The sequence below is a fragment of the Danio rerio genome, chromosome 7 (genome assembly GCF_052040795.2).
Source record: "Danio rerio strain M-AB ecotype USA chromosome 7, GRCz13ab, whole genome shotgun sequence".
Lineage (NCBI taxonomy): Eukaryota > Metazoa > Chordata > Actinopteri > Cypriniformes > Danionidae > Danio > Danio rerio.
In genome coordinates, this window is record NC_141027.1 from 38,077,965 (window position 1) to 38,099,570 (window position 21,606).

Genomic DNA, 21,606 nt, shown 5'->3' on the forward strand with positions numbered 1-21,606 from the left:
AGGATTGGAGATTTCCTTCAATTAGTTTACATCCATACAAGGTAAAAAAAATACTATATAAACTACTATAGAAATGTATAGCATAACATCGCTCATATAGTGACTGTAAAATTTCCAGTATCTCTAAAACCCTAACTTCTGAAAAGAACCTACTATGGGCAGTAGGCATGGGACGATAAACATTTTCAAGGTATACCGCAGTTTGGAAAAGTCAAGGTTTTAAAACCACCAAAAATGTTCGTAATACTGTTCCTAAGGTATGAGAAAGGTTTTTTATTATTTACTTTTTTTAGGACAATTGTATCTCCAGCAGAAAAGATATTCAAAGATGCCGTTTAAAACTAAAGAGATCTGTGTTTTTGAAACTAATAAATACAGCAGAAGTAGTGTTCTTTAGTCTGACATGTTTACAGCTCCAAAATATTTTTAATGTTTCTCAAAATAAAATATTTTAAGTTCAAAGGGGAAATAATTTGTTGTTGTTTACCCAGACATTTAAAAAGAATATATTTTAGAGCAGTAATCACATAATGTGAAACCGTGATATTTTTACCCAAGGTTATCATACCATCAGAATCTTATACCTGCCCATGCCTAATGAGCAGATGACTCAGTCTTTTGTGATTGCCCTACTCCTTCGTACAGTGTGTGTGACTAAAATCAAATGAATATTACTGTATATCAGCACCAGAGGCTTCTTCATTATTTAACAATGATAGTGACAGTTTTACTGTATCAATTGGAGACCTCGTCCTTCGAAAGAGTATACAAAAGAGTTGTACTTCTGAAAACAATGTCTTCTCAACATAGTGACATACAGCAAATCCTTCAAACCTCAGCTATAATAACAACAGTGTTGGAAGGTAAAAGTCTAGTTATTGCGCAGCCAATAAATACCAAGAGGCTGGCATTAGGAACATTTGTTACATACTGCATGAAAGGCAATGAGAAATAAAAAATTGGACATTTTAAGTAAGAATTGATGACTCAATGAAGTGATTTAAAAGATTCTAGTACAAATGAATGCATACAATGTGCACATAAAACAGTCAGAACTATTTAGTTGATCAAAGGAATGATCCTGATAGGACTAACATATGATCCTGACAGGACTAACACATATTGGATAAGCATTCTGTAATCTCTGAGTGGCAATATGATGATGCAGAGCTTTAGCTTTGGAATACACAAGCAGACACATTCTTCCATGCACACCGTAACTCAAACATTATCAGGAGTGTGACCAGAAAGCTTCAGCACGTTTGATGTGAGGTTATAATTAGCCTCGCGTCTGTAAGGAAGGTTGTCTGCCTCTCTTGCTTTCCACGGGTAGACAGTGTGACACTTCTCTCAGTGAACTCAATCAACTTTATATTCAACACTGCAAACATGCCCAGCACAAACAACCCTAACAAAAAACAGCCCATTATTGCACTCTTATCTTTGTGTACTGCACCAGTCTTTTTGCATTGAGAATGTGCTGCACATGGCAGTATGTTTCTAGTAACCGACTACAGCTTCTAAACGTGCCCTTTCATGTCTCATACTGAAACCCTTACATCTCTCAATATGACTGCCATCAAGCAACACAATGAATTCTCCATTCGCCATTGAAAATAAGGTCAAATCTAATGTAGCACTTCCTATTACCACTTCCCATAATGCTAGCAAAATTAAGAGTCAGCTTTCAGACGTTAGGGCTGCACAATACATCAAAAAATTATCATTATGGTGATAATAGTATGTGCGGTATTCATATTAAATACATATTGCTGTAATAAATTTAATTTATTTTATTCATTGGTTGTTTATCTAAATTTGACCAATTACTGTCTTTATCCCCACCTCCCTATGTAGTTGCTGTTCTGCTGTTGGCTGGAGTGGCCCAAAGGTGAACTCAAAACTGAAAATAAACACTTATGGCAGGAGTCGAGACGAAAGAAGAAAATGACAACAGCTAATCAGAGTCAGAATATCTGCTCAGGATATCGTTTTTGGTTTAACACAGCTTTTTAGTATAAATAAAAATCTATTTAATCTTAAAAATATCTTTTAGCCATTTAATTTAATACTGAACAATCAAAAAAAACTTCAACATGTGAATATTAATGATACAGTAAACCTCAAACTCAAAACAAATTATGCACTTTCAAGTAAGAGAACTAACCATAATTATTAAAATCCATATCGCAACATTACAAATTATCAAGTTGAATGACTATATTTGAATTACTATAAAAAACCTCCAGATGGGGCGCTAGTGGCTTGGATGCACATGAAAAGAAACCAAAAAACCACTCTGGTGACATCCTTACATGCTTTTTTATTTACAATCTCGTCCCTGCTGCTGGCACTCGTTTTCACATGTGTTGTCATTCTGACCTGAGCTCGTGCTACCGTGGCGTCTCTCGTAACTAGGTGACCATCAACCAATTTTTTAGAGGATGACCAATGGAACATCCATTGCTGCAGCTCCGATGCAAGTTTATAGAGAAAAGTAAAAAGCACTGCAGTGTTTGGGTGCCCTGTGTTTGTCTAAGGTCATTAGTTTGCCATTACTACTAAAATGTGTATATTAAATACAAAGTGTGAAGCAGATTGGTTAGTTCTACTTGCATGAATCGCGGTGCGCTCGAGGCAATCAGAAAAGTTTAAATGTTTTTAACCTAGGTGTGGCTGGAAAATACACGGGCGTCAAGTGCACGCCGCTTGCACAACATGTGTTTGTCGCTTCATTTGTAAGTCACACGCCTCCATTGGAAATGACAAACTTACACCCCAAACTTATTAGCACTGCTTCCAAGGCGCGATCAGCAGCCACATTTTAATAAAACTATAGCGCTTCATACAGAAACTTCATACTGACATTTTTTTATCGATAATGATAATGGTGTGTGGTCAGTAAATATTGGTATACCAATTTTATTGCCCAGCCCTACATTAAATAAATAAATGATTTTAAAACATAGCTGATAAAATAAAAAATAAAACAAATTTTTTTTTAGGTAAATGTTATATCGTAAGAAATATGGTTATTGTAATACTCAGCAACAATATCCTATATTTTTTGTATTGTATTGTGCAGCCCCATTATAGGTGTTAAATTAACATCACAGTACATTGTGTGAAACAATTTTAACACTTCACAATACAGCTGCATCTGTGTTGCATATGCTTTTTCTTCTTAATCTTAGTTAATTTTCCAGCGCTAACTAATACAGCTTTTGATTATAATAATGTTATAGTATTTTTTTAACAGTAAACTATAAGTTTCTAAGCTGAAGCTGACAAAGATAAATATATACTGGATTATTACTTATTATACTAGACTATAGCTCACTGATGATTAATTTAGCTAATAGAGCTTAAACTTCCTTGAGCACTGAGCAGTGTTACCAAAACAACTATGAGTCAGACCAATTCATTTAGTTTGAGTTAGGGTTACATTCTATAAATACACTTAGTCCCACTTTATATCACGTGGCCTTAATTATGATACGCTTAAATCAGAATATAAGTGCAATGTAAATATTGTGTTCATTCTGCACATCACCCCTGGTGCTCATGGTGTGGGATATGGGTATGGTTAGGGACAGGTCTGGGAGGTTGGGTAAGCTTAAGATTAGGTTAAGGAAAGGGATGGGTCAACAGTGTAATTACTGTAAATATGTAATTACATAAATTAATTACAGGTGTAATTACAAGCAGATCATTTTTCAAATATTAGTACAATGTAAAAACATGTGGATACATAATAAGTGCATTGTACTAAATGATTGATTTAAAAGTAAGCACATAGTAATTAAGGCCACCTAATATAAAGTGTGACCAATGCTTTATATGACCAATAAGAATTAACAAGCAAAATGAACATGCAAACATCCTTTTCTAACATTGGCAACAGGTTAATAACTTTATGGTTTTATTTAACCAAAGAGGAAATTTTCTTTTCATAGCAAATCATACAGTGCTCCCTGAGGCTGTGCCAGATTCTCTACCACAACGATTCTGCTGTGGTTAGATGTAGGGCTGGGCGATTAATCGAAGGCGATACTGCATTTCAGTTAAACCAGCTCTGTTTAATTAGAAGGAGCAGCGTTTGATACACAAAGCCATAGTACACTAACAAGCTACGCAAAAGATCACCGAACATTTAAACAGCACAAATCTGAAATCTAGGAGAATCACTCTTCAGCGATTTTACAGTTGTCGCTTCTGAGTGCTTTATGTCTTTGTGTTGATGCTGATTTGAAAGCATGTGAAAATACCACATTTATTACCATGTTATAAATTCATAAATATTTGGGCATTTGGCTTGATGAATGGTTGGGTTTTAATATTCATATAGAAAATGTTGTAAAGAAGCTCAGGCCTAAATTGGGTTTTCTTTTTCGTATTAAGAAGTGCCTTCCTCTCGAAGCAAGAAAAAGAATTATCTAAAGCTGTTTCCTTTCAGTGATTATGGAGATGTAGTTTATATGCAAGCACACTTGTCATAATTAAAAAAGCTGGATAGTATAGACTGGGATGTCCATGTCCGATCACGTGATCAGAAATCAGGCCCAAATATCAATGTATATAAATATGTATTCTCAATATTTTATAACACATAAATAGTTATGGGGTGGCACAGAGATGGACCTTTTGCTTGACTTCACACAGAAACAGCAGTATGTGCCACATGACATCACTTTGTTGCATAGATGCTATTGGTTAAATGCCGGCAAAGTAGAACACAAAAGCAGCTTGAAGCAGAAAGCGTGAGTATGTCTACGGTCTGAAGGTATAATAAAGTTGATGACGACAACATTGCTATAACAAACAGTGAGATTTGTAAACTTATGATTGCTTGCTGGGCGTTTTAAGTTGAGGTGCTATTTGTTTTTTATATATATATATATATATATATATATATATATATATATATATATATATATATATATATATATATATATATATATATATATATATATATATACTGTTGCACTGAAGTCCAAAAGTGAAGAATTGACTTTATTTATTGCTTGATTGATCCAACTACCTCACAGAAGTGCTCTTTTTGTTAACAGCGTTGTTGAATGTTAAACTAAGTTGAATTAAATAAAAAATAAAGAACATCCTGGATCTGTTTCTTCGCTTTTCCTTATTATTTTTTATGTATCGGATCAGTATCGTTAGCAGTAGATACTCTAAATCAAATTAATTGGATCTGATTGGGACAGTCATAGTATATATCATGCTGCAATATGATTTGTGATGAATGCATCTTCATGTACCCATTATTGTATTTTGTGCAAAATGGTTAGTTGGTTTTCCCTGCACCAAAGGAGAAAAATGAATATGCTTCTATTCACTGCTAGGGCATTATTGGGTAAATTGCCATCTTATATTTGTCATCTTTTATCATATTATACTTTCATGTAGCTATAGTACATTAAATTCTTATAAATCACATGTAACTGTTCCGAAACGAAATGCAGAGTGTAATCATATTAGAAACAATTCCATCACAAAATATATTTAAATATCGTTTGAAGTCTTACCTGGAGGAATCATGTGAATGTTTAGTGTAAATTTTCATTTGTGATATTTTATGTATGTGTATTTTTGTATCTGAATCTTTTTTATACTGTTATTTTGGCCAGAACCCTCTGGTAGAAGAGATGCATATCTCAATAGGAAATTCCTGGTAAAATAAAGGATAAATTTAAAATAAAATGCATTTACTCCAAGCTCACCTCATAACTTCAGTCAAGTGTTTAAAATTACAAATTATTTGAGTTGATTTCATAGTTGTGTGTTCATTAGACATGCTGAATCAATAAAAGTAGTAAATCCTGTTTCCTATCTGCCTGTTGCACAAAGCTTGTTTTGGGGTTTTACCCATGCAGGTTCAAGTTCACTTTGAGAAAGAACTTACTTTATGGTAACTTATTTTACACAGCTAAGCTGCTCCGGAGCAGATTTTATTTTTGGGTTAGAAATTGTAAAGTGCAAACCCAAACTTTACTCTGCTTTGAGTAAAGTGACATACAGTATATATTTGATGCTAGAAAACCCCTCCAAGTCCAAAACCACTCAAAGTTAAATTTTAAAATGTTTTAAGCTAAAAGCACGTGTGGGTTAAAATTGTCTTGTGCTGCTAATAATGCATTTACATTATATGAATTATAATTCTATGGAACTTATGGAACTATTACCACAAAATTCAACCATTCTCTGCATTTAGTTTTCTTATTAGACAACTTTTACACACATGTAATGAGTTATTTATATAAGTATTGATTTTTCACACTAATTTCTGTTTTTAATTGTTGGAGCTGTTACTGAAGAAAATATGTCAGTTCCTCAAGTCAATCTCCAATATTGCTTTTTAAGGGTTCCTGCTCTTTACAACCAGTGCTTTTCAATGACTTTTACAGTTTTTGTGAGAAATGTTTGGAATCAAGAACTCGCCAAACAGTAATGGATAAAGCATATGACCTTTTTAATCAGAAATATAGAAAATTTTCCCAGGTCAAGGGAATTCAACTTCAAAATGTAAAAAATCCACGAGTTCAATCAATTGCCTTTTAAATCTATCCTTCTTCTCTATTCACTCGCAGATGGAAAGCCCAGTGGCTTTGTTTGCTCAGTCTCTACAGCGCATACGATAAGCCTCCAGTGCACTTAGATTCGGTCACACTAACATATTCATTTCCTGTACAGAGACCATTTGTGTCAAGAAGCAAACCAGTAACTTCCACTATCTAACAGACATTGCCTAAGGGTTGCTGCTTCAGCAGTATTTATTGTATTAACTTTCATTAGGCTAAATGTGCACCATGTTATCCGTGTTCAGGAAGATTTGGGAGCTCAACACCAGACCCGACTGGCACCTCGTCTTTTGCTTAACAGGACAGATGTTTGCGCTTTAATACTTGAAACAAACGAAATGAGGCTTTAGATGTGCGCAAACTAGTTCAGCATTCGAACTTTTTCCATAAGGCTGGAGCACAGTCCATGTCGACATTATCGATAATACAGGAACAGTGTACATTTTCAGTCAGGAATGTATTTGCTTTCTCTCCGAACATAACTGATGCCCTGCAGCCATGAAATCAGACCGGTAGAGATAAACAGACTCTAGAAGCACTCGTATAACCAAAAAACTAAATAAACCACCATGAACCATCGAATATTAAAGTTTTAAAGGAAAAACAATGAGCATCTCTGTTCGCTCAGCTTCCCTCGGGAGTTCAGGTAACTGAACTCTAACAGTTACAGGTATCGAATCCGCCAAAGTCAGAAACTTCACTCACCTGGATGTTCTCTTCCGCGGCTAAACTCGGTTGTTTGATGCTGAAGCACACAACGAGAAGAATATAATTTTGTCCTTCAGCTCGGTGTTTGGTTGTAATATCTTGTCTAACTGTCCTCTCGCAGAGACTCGCGCTCAAGAGACTCGATGATCACAAAACTGTGCACGCGCTACGGAAACCACCATGTCTGTTTTGCGCGCGCCTCCCCGCGTCCAAGAAAAAAGATCTGTAGTGTCACTCTGAACTACACTGTTGATGTTCATTAACAGAATAAATCGTGATGATGAACGTTATACATGCTAAATATAATTTTATAAATCGTTATTATGCAGATTTCTTAATTAACGGTTTAAAATACAGCACCGACATGGCTGAAAACTTAATAATGTATTTCAACAACATGTTCAAGATAATCTGTCCTAGTAGCCTTCGTTAAACTTCACAGACGATGAAAACTATTTCTTGAGAAAGATTTTAGGCTAGTTATTGTTTTATTATTCGTAAAATCAAAAGGTAACTGCTTTATAAAACTGAGCTAACAAAATCCAGTTGTATTTAAACAAGCATTAACATACATAATGTAGCCAATTCTTGTGTTAATACGAATGCGACTTGGTGCAGCCTTACTTCATATGCTACTTCATAACACGTTTCATTTTATATCTTGAAAGTAAAATATTTTCTTTGAACTTCTTTGTACAATACACGAACATGCTTTGCTATTATACGTTTGAAAGTGGGCTACACTGTTGCATAATAAATACATCCTGATAAAAGCTTTAAGATTTCTTTTATTTTTCCCTCCACATAAGCGTTCATTTAATGCCACTGAACGCTCTTATGATAACGTAGTGTTGTTTATAATTGCATTAAAAGGATGGGAAAGCATTTGCAAGAATATTGTATATAACACTGCTCTCTCTTTTTTTAAAGTGCCTTTTATTGTAGATACAGAGATTTCTTGTGATTGAGTTCAAAATTGAGCTTTATTCCCTTTCCATTCTCACAAAAACATACAAAACATGTTGTCTTAATAGTAGCCTTTTATAATGAGTGACAGTCTCAAACAATGACTCAAGACAATTTCTTTCCAAAATAAAGATTAACCATGAAATATTATATAAAAATAATAAAATATATATAATTGTTTATGCATATTCAATATTCATTCATTTTTGGGATTTCCAGATTTAACATAGATGTGACTAATGAGAAGTCGATAAAAATGTACAACTGTGTGAAATGTGAAAGCTGCAATTGTGTGCTTTGTGCATATCAGAGAATCAGCTGGAAGTAAAGCCTACACTTCAGACAGGCACTACAAGTAGGAAATGTACAAAAAAAACGTATAATTAAACAGTATATTTGCCTCCTTTTTTGATTATTTGGTTATTCTGCCTTTGTAAAGTGTAAAATGACTGCTCACAACTGATACCAAACCACTGCAACATTATCTCCATAACTATATATACAAATCACAAATCACATAAATAGCAGAGTATGACTATTTTAACATGCCAGAGACAATAGAGATGAGAATAAAATAAACATCAAAGCCGGTAGAGCAGTGGTGTCCAAACTCGGTCTTGGAGGGCCGGTGTTTTGCATAGATTAGCTCCAACTTCCTTCAACACACCTTCCTGGAGGTTTCTAGTATACCTAGAAAGAGCTTGATTAGCTCCTTCATGTATGTTTAATTGGAGTTGGAACTAAAATATGTAGGACACCAGCCTTCCAGGACCAAGTTTGGGCACCCCTGCTATAGAGCATAGGTCTCAAACCCGATTCCTGGAGGGCCGCAGCTCTGCAGTTTTGCTCCAACTCTAATCAAACACAGCTGACCCAAATAATCAAGGTGTCTTAAGCTGCGTCACACTAGAGTTTGAGCTTGCGAAATTCTATCATATGGTGCTGTGAAAAGGGGCGGGATTGAACAAGATGATTAGACATTAAAAAAGCAAGCAATTGGTCAATATTTCAACTTCCTGTTCAGAGAGGTCATGTTTTGATTCTCAATTGGTCTCACGCAGTCAACTCGGATGCGATTTCGCAGGTCAGAGTTCACCAAGCTTGAACTTTCCAACGCAGCGATCTGCCAAACTGGATGCACGACTTTGCATTTCCGGTCTGCTGCATTCACATACGTATGAATGGAAGTCTTTGGGGAGAAAAGTCCAGTGTGACCCCAGCTTTAGACTACTAAAGACTATTAAGCAGGTGCGAGTTGGAGCTAAACTATGCAGAACTGCAGCCCTCCAGGAACTGAGTTGGAGACCATTGTTGTAGAAATTGCTGGACTAACGCTCAGCTATTCAGCAATGGGTGATGCACCTCCAACATTCAAAAAGCAGTTACACATGGGATTTGAACCGATTTGTATTGTAAGTCAGTTCTCGATTGTAAGTCACTTTGGACTACAAGATCTGCCAATTTAATACATGTGAATGACTTGAGCTCACTCAATGCTAAAAATGGTGCACCGTCATTAAACCTTTAGTAATGAGTAAAATAAGCTCAACTTAACATGAGATAGCAAAGATTTTCTATTGGAAAATGTCATTTTTAAAAGGAAATTTAAACTGCCCTCAGTTAAACCAATGAAGACAAGTAAAATCAGAATACACTATGTAAACTGCGAGACATCTAGTCTCTCACAAAATGACTAAAAATGTGCATTAAGTTGAATTCTGAAGTACAAGTTGACTATAGAGTACCATACATTAGCTCAGCTCTGTAACCGGCTTTCAATTATGCCCATATCAAGCAACATATATTTAAAAGAAAATGAAGTATACATTTTTAGTACAGTTTATCAAAAGCAAACTGGAAGGTTGAGCAGAAATTGCACGGAATAATATGTTGGATAGTTGTGCTGTAATTTTTATTGCATGGATGATCATGGATACATGAAGTAAACCTGTGTGAAGCACTGGCTGTGGCACTAATGATCCTTCAATTACATTTCTCTCACTCAATTTCAGTGGCATCCATATCTGGCTTTAAGACAAACTGCTGGCTTTGATACTCCATAATAGCATCATAAACACTCAATACAGGTGGAGCAACTAATCTCATCTGATCAAAAGCCATTGTCTCTCTTAAACTACACCAGAGATCTGTGAGCAAATCTAATTAAACAAATCTTTCCTAAAAAAACGAAACAAAAGTCAAGTCAGAGGGGAATTACAGTGTATGAGATAACCTTGGGTTACACCGCCACCTGCTGTTTATCTGAAGAATTTTTGAGAGAACAGGCATTCTTGCTCAATAGATCGAGATCCAGTGGAATGAAAGTAAATAAAATTAAATTAAATAAACAGAAAGTAAAACAAAATAAAAAATAAATCACACAAAAAATAAGAATAACAATTCACCTCATCTCCCTTTACGTAGGCCAGCCACAAATTAAAATATTTAAACCACCTCTTCTATATCTGTTAAAATAGTACTCTCAGAAATAAAGTTGGTCACTCAGTTGTAATCAGAAAATGGGTTGTTGACATTCGAGCGAAAAAAAAAAAAAAACATTTCTATATATAGCACACTACATGACAAGCAACAATCATGTTTTGCCACTCAGCCCATAAGACAGAACACAAAAACATCTGACCGCTAGAATCAGCATATAGAAATCCACTGTCATTGATAAAAATAAATACATTAACAAATACAACTTCTTTTATGATGGGCAGATCATTGAGAGAAACAGTCTGAAAGCCACAGCTGTAGTGTTCATTAAATTTCCACATGGATGCACTACACTCCTCTTTCACAAATCTGTGCGTGTTTCCAGATATGCAGACACTCTTCCGCTGCCCGACCACAACATTACACTAACAACACAACAGCAGGAGAGGCTGATGATGGGAAAAGTTGGCAATTGAACCCAAACCCGTACATATAAGCTGTAGGAGCTGTGTATTTAGAGCATGGCAAAATTTGAACAGTACTATAAAAAGTATTACGAAACCATTTGATCATATTTTTTGGGGATTTTTCTTTGTAAATTTTTTTTTGTATCCTTTTGTTTTTTTCTTGTACAAATATTTTTAGAATCTGCGTACATGACATGAAAAAAGAACCACTCTTCAAAAAAGAAAAAAAACATGCATAATTCCTCTTGTACTAATTACATGTTCATGTTTTTTAGACATTTAAAAATCTTTTCGATAGAACTTTTTTTGTAATTTGAGTCTTGTTTTTTTATTTCAGTTTTCCTCCGCGAGGCTAAAGTCCAGGACTCTTCAGGTATTGCTGGAGTTGAATAGTTTCTCTGGTCTACATTCTCTGGTCCTCCAGTGGAGCAGTGCAGCTCCTCTATAGGCAGTGAGCAGAAGCTGTGCTGAAAGCCAGTGAAGTTCAGGCCTAAACTCTCCTGCATGATTTCCAATCCAATGGCCGTGCAGCCCCACTTCAATTACTCTTATTATTATTTTTTTGTTCTTTTCTTTTTCCAGCTTCATAGTCAGACGCATCCCTTGAACAGCGGGACAGGAGAGATGAATGCTAAGAGCAGCAGCAGAGCTTCAGAGCTGCTCCTATCTGCACAGGTCCTCATGTGCTGAGTCTCGCTGAGGCTTCCTCTTCTTTACATTGGACTTCACAGACTTGCTGCTCTGCTGGATCTTGTTGGGGTTGTTGTGCGGCCCTTGAGTACTTTTGTTAGCGAGCTGCCGGCTCTGGATAAAACACAAGATGACATTTTTATTAGGGTTATGAAACTCAATTGTCAATTTGAGTCAATGATTTAGATGTATTAATTTCAAATATTATTAATTTATAAATAGATCCCAGATTAATTAGGAAACTGGAAAACGATAACACATGAAACTTCAAAATGCATTAAATTAAAAATGTTAAAAGAGGATTCAGATATGAGATGTTCATTTTAGAGTTAGCATCAAACTAAAATGTGAAAAAGTGAGTATATACACAAACATACCTTATGAAAGTTATATTTCAACATTTGATTGGTTCATTATTATGATGAAATTGAATTTTATTTTATTTTGAATAATTAAAAACTTACTGACAAATGTGCAATATTGAGAGGAGAGTGGTAATCAGGGAGTGACATTAACACCAGCCCAATGCTGGTAGATTTTAGCTGTGATGGGTTAGACGGACATTAGTCACTTTGGCTGAAAATCATTTTTAAATTGCCATTGCTGCCTTGATACTAAGGATTAGAATTTTAGTTTAAGACTGTTTGTCAATGTGTGGCAAATGTGCTCTTAGAATCGAGAAACAGCACAACTGATAAGTGTTCGTGAGAGCAAAAGAAAGCAGGTGAATAGCAAATGAGAGAATGATCAGGCGCACAGTGAGACACAGTTGATCTTCACTCACTGACGCACAGCTGATGTGATGAGAGCGCTTAAAAGCTCCCGTGTCCCATTTCCTTGTGCGAAGCAACCGTGCCTGAAAACGTAACTGGTGCAATCGCTTCTCTTTAAAATAGACTGTAAAAAAAGCATTGCTCATGCACCCAGAGTCCTGCTACTTTCAAAAGCTCGAGATTTTTTGTAAGCAACTATAGTTGCAGCTTTCGATTTATTTTTTAAACAGACCATTAATGAGCCTAACGCTAACAGAGTATATGCGATTATCCTTTCTTTATCGCACACAGAATGTTTTACACCTGCTTTCTTTTTGCTTAATCATTTTGTTAATGTGGTTTAATTATCATGCTTTACAATAGCATTGCTTTAATAGGAGATTAACTCTCCATTTAGCTATAGTAAACTGGTGATTTGGGACCTTTAGCCTGGACAGACTGCTGTGTATAGTATTAGATACATGACAATAACTTTTAGGAAATGTCAATTGTTTTTTGTCAAAATGTTTTTTAAGAGCAGCTTTGGTGTATGTATATTGCTATATTTTTTCTTGTTTTGACCCATTTTTTTTATTGTGGCAAATAATTAGTTTGGTGTGGTCAGAGAAAAAAAAAGGTAGATCCTTAGTGTTGAGCCCTGAAAAGTCAAATAAAACGAATTGCAACGAGAGACTATATAACCACAATTTGCTCATGCTAATTGAGCAAGGTCACAACACACAAAAAACATGATTGAGGAGGCATGTGGACATAACAAAACATTTAAATCAAGAAATTTTAGCATGCCAAAGTCGAATTTGTGCATAGAACATGTATTTTTCCAACAACAAAACTGTGGCTAGTGAAAATGGCCAGTGGCTAGTAATGTTGGAAAACTACTAGCCAAAGTGGCTGGTGATCAAAAAAGTTTTTGTCAAGCCCTGGTGGTAATTATAAAGACTTAAAATGATAATTCATATTTTGGGTCTGCACTAGAATGCTTTAAACAAATGTCAACAATTAATTCTTGCTCTAAATATACCTGACAGCTCTTTTTTTTATGTAAAAAAGAATTTGAATGATTTTTTGCAGAGTGAAAAGAACTAAAATACTGTTTGTGAAAACAGAAAAACATGCAGCAACAATGCACCTTGTCAGATCTGACTTGTTTTTCTTTACTAAAATTACAAACCAATTTTCTTGAAATGTTCTTTTAGGGGTTAACAATAAACAACGTAGCTGACAAACTGAAGCGATAATCTTAAATACACTTTAGTTGTTCATTCCACCGGGCTCTTACCTTATTGCCCTTATGAGTGGGGGTGGAAATGGATGCTGAATGATTTTGTGATCTGTGATTAGAGATCCTTTCTGTATTCTCACTGTAGGTACTCCTTCCACCCAAAGCTTTGGCTGTCTTATAGGGAGTCCCATCAGAGTCCTACAGAAAGAAAACAATTTGAGACAAACATAATATTTCTCCAATACATACAGAGTGAGCCTATATAATTATAAAGGTAAAAGAAATTATATAAGGTAAAAACATGGCAACATCAAACTGAAATGGATTCAAATAAATAGATAGTTTAATAAGAAAACAATCATGATTATTTGCAGAAAGAATTTTATTTACTTGTTTCAACTAGAAAATGTTCTTACCGCATCGCTTGAGCTAGAGGCCGTTGAAGACGGGGAAGAGGAGGATGACGACGGTGATGAAGGAGAAGAAGGGGAAGGAGACGAAGAGTTGGAGGACACTTTGCTGCGGGGGACAGATGTACACACCACACTGTCCTCTGAAAGGTTATTATTACACTCATCAAGCTCCTCACGCTCAACCAGCAGTGTGAGATCATTGGCTGTGCACAAACAGAGAAGGGTTCGTCAGTTTTCTAGAGCGAGAGACAGATTTAAAGAGCTGATGGAGGATGTCACACCATTGCAGTTGAGAACGGGCTCCTTGCTGCTCTTCTGACCCCACTGCGCACTGATCCAGTCACGATACTCCACCACCTCCTGTGTGACGCGGATTATTCGACCCAGAATACTGTGAGAGGAGAGGATAAGACCAGTCATCAACCCTATCCCGAGCACATCCTGAGTTTAACACATTTCTGTGGCAGAATTTGATTCCTCCTTTTCTTACTCTGGGCATGTTTGTGTGTACGGATCAGTGCTTACACTTCACATACAGTGACACTTAATATTAAGCTAAACAATGAATAAAGAATAATTAAATGATGGTAGATTACAACTTAATATTTGGATTATAACTTAATTTTCTTGCACTATTTTGCATCATTTAGAACCAATAAAAAAAGAATTCACAAACAACTATTAATACAGTGGTCCCTCGCTACAACACAGTTCACTTTTAACAGCCTTGCAGTTTCACTGATTGTTTTCGTGCAATTTGACATGCTTTCTTTTTAACAGCGCATTGTGTTCTGCGTCCTGACTGGCTGTAGACCATTGTCAATCAATCTTCTCCATGCTGTGTCGCCTGTACAGTACAGGATGCGTTCAGCTTGCCAAATGTATATAAATCTTCGTTCGCTAGCAGTGTGATTCTAAAGTGCTGTACTCTATGTTTGCAGGTTTTCTCCCCACAATGTCGACAAAACGTTCTGCACCGTCAAATGCATCTGCGATAGCACCCAAAAGGCAGAGGAAGATGCTAACCATCACACAAAAAGTTGCACTTCTGGACATGCTAAAGGAAGGTAGAAGTTACGAGGTTGTACGTGGCTTTGGTTTTATTCCATAATACTAAACTGATTTTTCTAGGAAAGTTTGAACTTTGAGAGAGTTTAAACACAAGAGAAAAGTATGAAAATGTTAACGCCTGTCTGAGGAAAGTGTTGAAGTGTGTAGTGAGGGGTATTACAGACTTAATCTATAGTAATTGTGAAAAAAAATGAACCCTACTACTATTAACATAACCCTATTGCGGGTTATTTTTAGAACATAACTCAGTTTCAGTCCAATGACCTTCATAAGGTTAGTATATGAACTGTAAAACTGACAGCAAATGTTCTTACTTTCTTGCAATCTGTAAAAATGGTAAGCTTGTCTGTTTTAGGTTTGAATATAAATATAAATAAAACATAATTTATAGAATTTGTCAAAATTATTAGCTTGTGCATCTTAGGTTTGATAATATATAGAATATAATATATAAAACATTTGTCAAAACTTCAACTAGTCTATTTAAGCTCTAAATATATAGAATAAATATATTCAGTAAATATATCCACTGTCACTTTTACAGCACAGTGCATCAAAGAACAGTTTCACATGTTTTCCCTTAAACCACAAGCGCATAGAGCAGATTGATGCTTTCAGTAGAGATGGGCATCTTATTTAGTATTGCAGTCGATAGTGATGACTGTGCATTAACATCCGTCAACTATTTAGGTACAGCAAAGAGTGGTGTGAACTAATTTCGCCAGTGTACTTTTTACTCAAATGTATGCATTCATAATATCCATCTCTCTGCCTGCATAAAGTCTACATATTGCTTCAAAACATTTACAACTCTCTTTTGTCTCACCTTTCTGACTTGTTGTTGGGGTAGTACTTGGCAATTGGGGATACGGCATGACTTAAGATGACATAAGCGTAATCAAAAGCCTCTTTCACCTGCATTGCCCCATATGAACTTCGCCCAACATCATTTCCTATAATGCAGTCATACAGAAACAGCAATCAGATCATCCTTTCACAAAAACTCTGATGACATTTTCATATCAGTTCAAATGTAAAGCAAGGGTCAGTTCTTAGTATTGATATGAACTTTTTAGATACAAACACGTTCATGCACAATAATCGACTTTAAAAAAAAAAAAAAAAAGGACAATAATTTATGCAGTCATAAACGTGTTTACTGCTAATATACCAGTGATTGACACCTTTACCGATATCAAAATGCTTTATTGATGCAAAATTAATTTATACAGTTATTACTTACGCCGATTAACATTTTTTTTGAGTAGGCCTAGGCTACTATAATAAAGAAAATCTTCTCTAAATGTAGAAGTAAATACATTGATATGGATTGAAATAAATGATGATTACTTGACACATAAAAGTGTAAAGCCTGCAGCTCACAACAAATGTGGAAAGTTATTTGCGTGTCATATTAAACAAACTGTTTACAGCTAAATTAATGTAATTTTGCTCACATGGATAATTGAATATTATTCAGATGATGACATTACGCTGCTGTGCCATCAGCCAATCGATGCATTGCTGATCATAATTTCGAGGATTGATGGATCTGTCCTTAACATCTGCAATCGCAGCAATCTCAGATCAGTTTATCCAGATATTTTAATCTGATTCTCAAACTTGTGTGAAGAACCAAATTAGTTAGAAATCAGTTATCAAGATTAAAAGATCCAGAATCTGCCAAAATCATCTTAGATCATTTAATCGAGGTACGAAGAACAGACCCCAGGTGACTGTTTGAAGTGTGTCAGTGTGCGTTTACCTGGCTGCAATGGATCTTCAATGTAAAGCATAGACGGTCTGTATCCATCCAGCATGCTTTTCTGCACTTCATCTTTGGCCACATATGAGCCTCCGTCTTTGATTCTGATCCCTGTCTTCAGGTAGTTAAAATGCCGTCCATAGAGCTCAAAAAACTCAATCAGCAGTACACCCAAGTTTGGGTTTGAGCTGCTCACGTCCTCTCTACAGTGCAGCTGGCAAATAAAACAGCAACAGTAATTTGACTAGATTGTTGGCATATGGGCATAAAAACAATCATCACTGAATGAGTAATTTTTCAACTATAAAACAAATCTGCAGAGGTGTATGCCAAAATGTAAGATTCTGCAATCTGATATTCACAAAATATCACATCCTTCTTCAGAGTGTGAGAAGTATGAATTTAAAGCTCTATTTAAAGCTTTTCTGCTCACCAAGGCTTTACAAAGGGATGTGTTACATAATTTGCATACATAATTTGTCTGTTTCTATACAACTTTTTATTCCACAAACTGATGTGAGAGTTGATTTTTTTCTTTGGGCTTTTGCAAAAAATTAAACTGTAAAAAACCTTGACTGTAAAATGTTGAAAGATGACAAGAATTTTAAACCTGACTTCATCCAAATGTTCAAATGTGTGTACTAGACGTGTGTAAATCAGCATGTATTTAAAACAATAGCTCACTGACAAATTTGAATAAAAACAATAAACATAATATTAGATATTAAAACTATTTGGTTATTATTATTATTATTAGCTATTTTCACCCTATTCACTTGCACAGTCTTATAATTTTTAATAATAAATTAATTAGTTTCTATTTTAATTGATTTCACCTATTTTAATTTAACTTACTTATGGAAAATCTGAATTATCCACAGCCAGTTCTCCAATCTTCAGTGCCATATTATTATTCAGAAATTCTTATCATATGCAAATTTGATACCATATTTAAGAACCACAAGATTCTTTAAAGAATAAAAAGCTTAAATAAACACCATTTAAGCTTAAACAAACATTCAACAAGTATTTGTTCCAAATGAAAATCCTTTGTTATAATGTCACACTCAACTGTCTGGGTGCAGTGCATAATGCAAGCAGCCAAGTAGGATTTATTTAAGAGTACTAGCGAGTGTGTGTGATTCGAAGTAAATGTCTTACCTGTAGGAAGCTGACAGCCATGAGAAACAGACTGTATGATCCGATTCCTCCTGTGAAAACCTCATTCAGCTCTCTCTGCAGTAAAAACTGCTTTAAAACCAGCACCAGGTACGGTAACACAGGATATTGCTAAACAAAAAACACAAGAAAGAAGAAATTAAAAACCTACTTGCATTTTAACACTATACCTGCAACACAGAGCAATTGTTTTACATGCCTCAAGTGAGAATTAATTTATGGTTGCTTTTACACCAATTTACAAAGAACTAAAAAACAAAACACTTTGGGGCAGATGTTTTAGATTGAACTGCTTTTTTTAGATTCGAAGTGCTCTTTCATTTCAATATGCTTACGTACCAAACAAAAATGCAATGTTGTTTTAACCACTGCACCCGAAGGAGCTCAACTGAAACTTTATTTTATGCATCTTTACTTTAAGATCTGTAGTACTGACTCTTATTTCCCTGAATTGGTCCCATTTCAAGATCTCTTCTTCATTATACAGAACATTTCCTTTGCAACAATCACATGAAGCTTCATCTCGTTAAAAAAAAAAATAATTAATTAATCTTGTTGATATAATAAAAACAAAAATTCTGTCCATTTTTAATCAGGAAATCTCATGTCTTCAGTGTTTCAATTGTCGAAAGAAATCAATAAAACCGCGTATAAACAATGTCACCCAACATTAAATGTAGTTTAGGATAGCCATGAAGTCTGGAGAAGAGCATTTCTCTAAATATTTGGACTACATTAGCCCATGTATTGATTATATTTTACTTTAACTGTTAGTGGTTTCAAATAAAACTGTCATGACGGTCATATTTTTAAAAAATAAACTGCAGTACAAGCAGTTTCATAATCAGAAGTAGAACTGCCTTGTGCGAAAGTAATAGGGTTCCATAGTTAGTTTAAAGCAATAGCCAAAGACTTAGCCAACAAATTTGTCATATAAATTTAAATATATTTAAAGACAGAGCCAATTTTGTTCAGTAAACCACTGTTTAATTCTCTTTACCAAAAACAGCAAATCATGTCATTTTTGTGCACTGTTATACCATTACGTGAAAAAAAGCATTCAATCTTCAAAGGCATAGTGTAGTTGTAATGTGTTATTATAGGATCTGGTGAAGATCAAGTGTAGTTTGCTCAGATTAGCTTCTAAAATCTAAACATCTCCATTTTAAATTCTAATTACATTTGAGGCTGCACTTACACTGCATGGCTCAAGAGACTCAATTCAGATTTTTTTTCCCCATGTGGCACAGATCGTACAAGACCCATGTTCGTGTAAGCAGGAAAGAATCACATGGATTCTGACTTACTCAAATCAGATTCAGGCCTTGTTCATTTGTGGAAATGTATCTTATATGAATCGGATCTGTGCCCTTGTGTCTAGTAAAAGCAGGTAGATCGATTTATCACTTATCAATGAGAGTCACGCGTCATAAAAAATAAAAAAAATTTGCGAAGGACATAAAAAATGGAATGTTTTCATTCCAAAACAGACTTCAACAGAGTCCTGCACCTTAAATCTCATACACAAGGACTAAAAAGCTTTGATATTGTCATGTTGCACAAGTATTTAAGCATGTTTAAAGAGAAAGAGAGAGAGTGCAACATCCACCACATAACCAATATAAACTATTACAAAACTGTTGCATATATCATATGCATAAATCACACCATGGACATTACATTAAGATGCCTACAGGTTTAAAAGGTCTAGATTAAATGAAGATGGCCAAATGAGAACTTTGCCATAAACTATAGTAAAATAACAAATCAAAAAAAAATTTAAATAAATTTAACCCTGCAAACAGATTAAATACAGAAATGGAGTAAAGATTTTTTTTTTAATCATCAGCTGTCAGTCAGCGCTCTGTCTTTTTTTCTTGCTCATTGCACCTTTGCAGTGTACTGTGTAAATGCAGACAATCAGATACAAGACACGTTTAAGATATGATGCAATCGGGTTATTAAAAAAAATAAATATTTCAGATACTGTCACAAAATCGGAATTGACCATCAAGATCTGCAGTGTAAATGCAGCCTATAATCCCTTCTAAAAAAATTCAATTTCCCTCGAGACTCTCAGAGAAATAGACAATAAAAACAACTCCACACTCACCTGCTTGTAGTCCTTGATGAGGTTTGCAGCTTTTACACCACTCTGTACATTAAAGCTGATGTCCACTTTCACCTCTGTGTGCGAGTCCATCAACTTAATAATGGGAACCTACAAACACAAAGAGCATTAAATACATGCAGACAGACAACAAATACACTCAAGACACATGTATGACACACAGCAGTGCTTACCGTTGCTTTGTCCAGGACTTTAATAGAGTTTTCATCTGCAACTTTTCTCTTGCGTAGAGCCTCCTCCAGAGTCCAGAGAGGTAAAGTCTCCCAGTTACCAAACACCACCAAGTCTATATCACTGATATAATGACAGAGGAGAAAGTGTCAAAGTGAAGCAAAAAGAAAACATTCTCTTCATCAATAAAATCTTTTAGGGAGCACCAATGTGTATTTCAAATCTGTGATTCAGAACGATTTAGATTTTTTACATTTAATAATAAAAAAAACAAACAACAACGCACCTATGTTACGGATCAGTTTTCTAAAGGTACAACGAGGTACTAAGCCTAAAATGCTTCAGCAACTAGCACACATCTTAGCACATGCAGATTGATTCCACTAAGCCAGAGTTCAGTAATCCAGGTGACGTATAAATGCAGTTTGAGCGGTGTTGAGTAACGAGAGATTGGCTCTCGCAAAGAAAAAAATGCACACACTCAAAATCCCAGGAGACGCGAAGCTAAAAAGTCCAAATTTGAATTTCCTCAATGCAAACACACAAATGTGAACAAAAGCACACACCTGCATATTATAATACTTGCATATTACTTAAAAAGATTTAGAACAGACTTTCGTTTAACTAATAAAACATGGATAGAGAAGGTCATTTAAAAGGATAATTCACTCAAAAGATTGTCATCATTTCATGTCATTCATCAGTAAAAGAGATTTAAGCATGATGAACAATGTTAGCTGTAACCATTGATCTCCATGGTATTTGTTCTTTCTCTACTATAGAAGTCAGTGGTTACAGGTTTCTAACATTTTTCAAAATAACTTATTTTGTGTAAACTATAGCTTTAAGATATTATTCAGATTACTTAGTGGGTAAAAACAAAGTACAAAAATCATAGCATTACCTTGTTGGCAAATACAAGCCAGTGCTGAAGCTCCCAAACACACAAACCTGCCATCAGAAAACAGAAAAAACAAACAGAAACTGTAAAGTCAATCTCCATCATGCAACAGCC

The 21,606-nt window shown here is 35.2% G+C and overlaps 2 protein-coding genes across 6 annotated transcripts in view; both read right to left on the minus strand.

Annotated features, from left to right (window-relative positions):
• Positions 1 to 7,463, minus strand: part of adcy7 (adenylate cyclase 7) — a 97,088-nt gene extending 89,625 nt beyond the window's left edge. For all 4 annotated transcript variants that reach the window (XM_087259792.1, XM_087259791.1, XM_087259790.1 and 1 more), the window contains exon 1: positions 7,302 to 7,463. The gene's annotated coding sequence lies outside the window, so the exon portion shown is untranslated. The remainder of the gene's footprint in view (positions 1 to 7,301) is intronic.
• Positions 7,464 to 10,160: 2,697 nt separating this feature from the next.
• tent4b (terminal nucleotidyltransferase 4B) overlaps positions 10,161 to 21,606 on the minus strand; it is a 34,700-nt gene continuing 23,254 nt past the window's right edge. Inside the window, exons 3-12 of one of the 2 annotated variants that reach the window (NM_001326696.1) lie at positions 21,496 to 21,542; positions 20,594 to 20,714; positions 20,403 to 20,510; positions 18,272 to 18,400; positions 17,111 to 17,324; positions 16,172 to 16,298; positions 14,556 to 14,665; positions 14,278 to 14,477; positions 13,919 to 14,059; positions 10,161 to 11,980 (exon numbers count right to left, since the gene is read on the minus strand). In NM_001326696.1, the coding sequence (NP_001313625.1) occupies positions 11,840 to 11,980; positions 13,919 to 14,059; positions 14,278 to 14,477; positions 14,556 to 14,665; positions 16,172 to 16,298; positions 17,111 to 17,324; positions 18,272 to 18,400; positions 20,403 to 20,510; positions 20,594 to 20,714; positions 21,496 to 21,542 (1,338 nt within the window). In that variant the 3' untranslated portion in view covers positions 10,161 to 11,839. The remainder of the gene's footprint in view (positions 11,981 to 13,918; positions 14,060 to 14,277; positions 14,478 to 14,555; positions 14,666 to 16,171; positions 16,299 to 17,110; positions 17,325 to 18,271; positions 18,401 to 20,402; positions 20,511 to 20,593; positions 20,715 to 21,495; positions 21,543 to 21,606) is intronic. The other variant, XM_087259787.1, reaches the window with a different exon arrangement.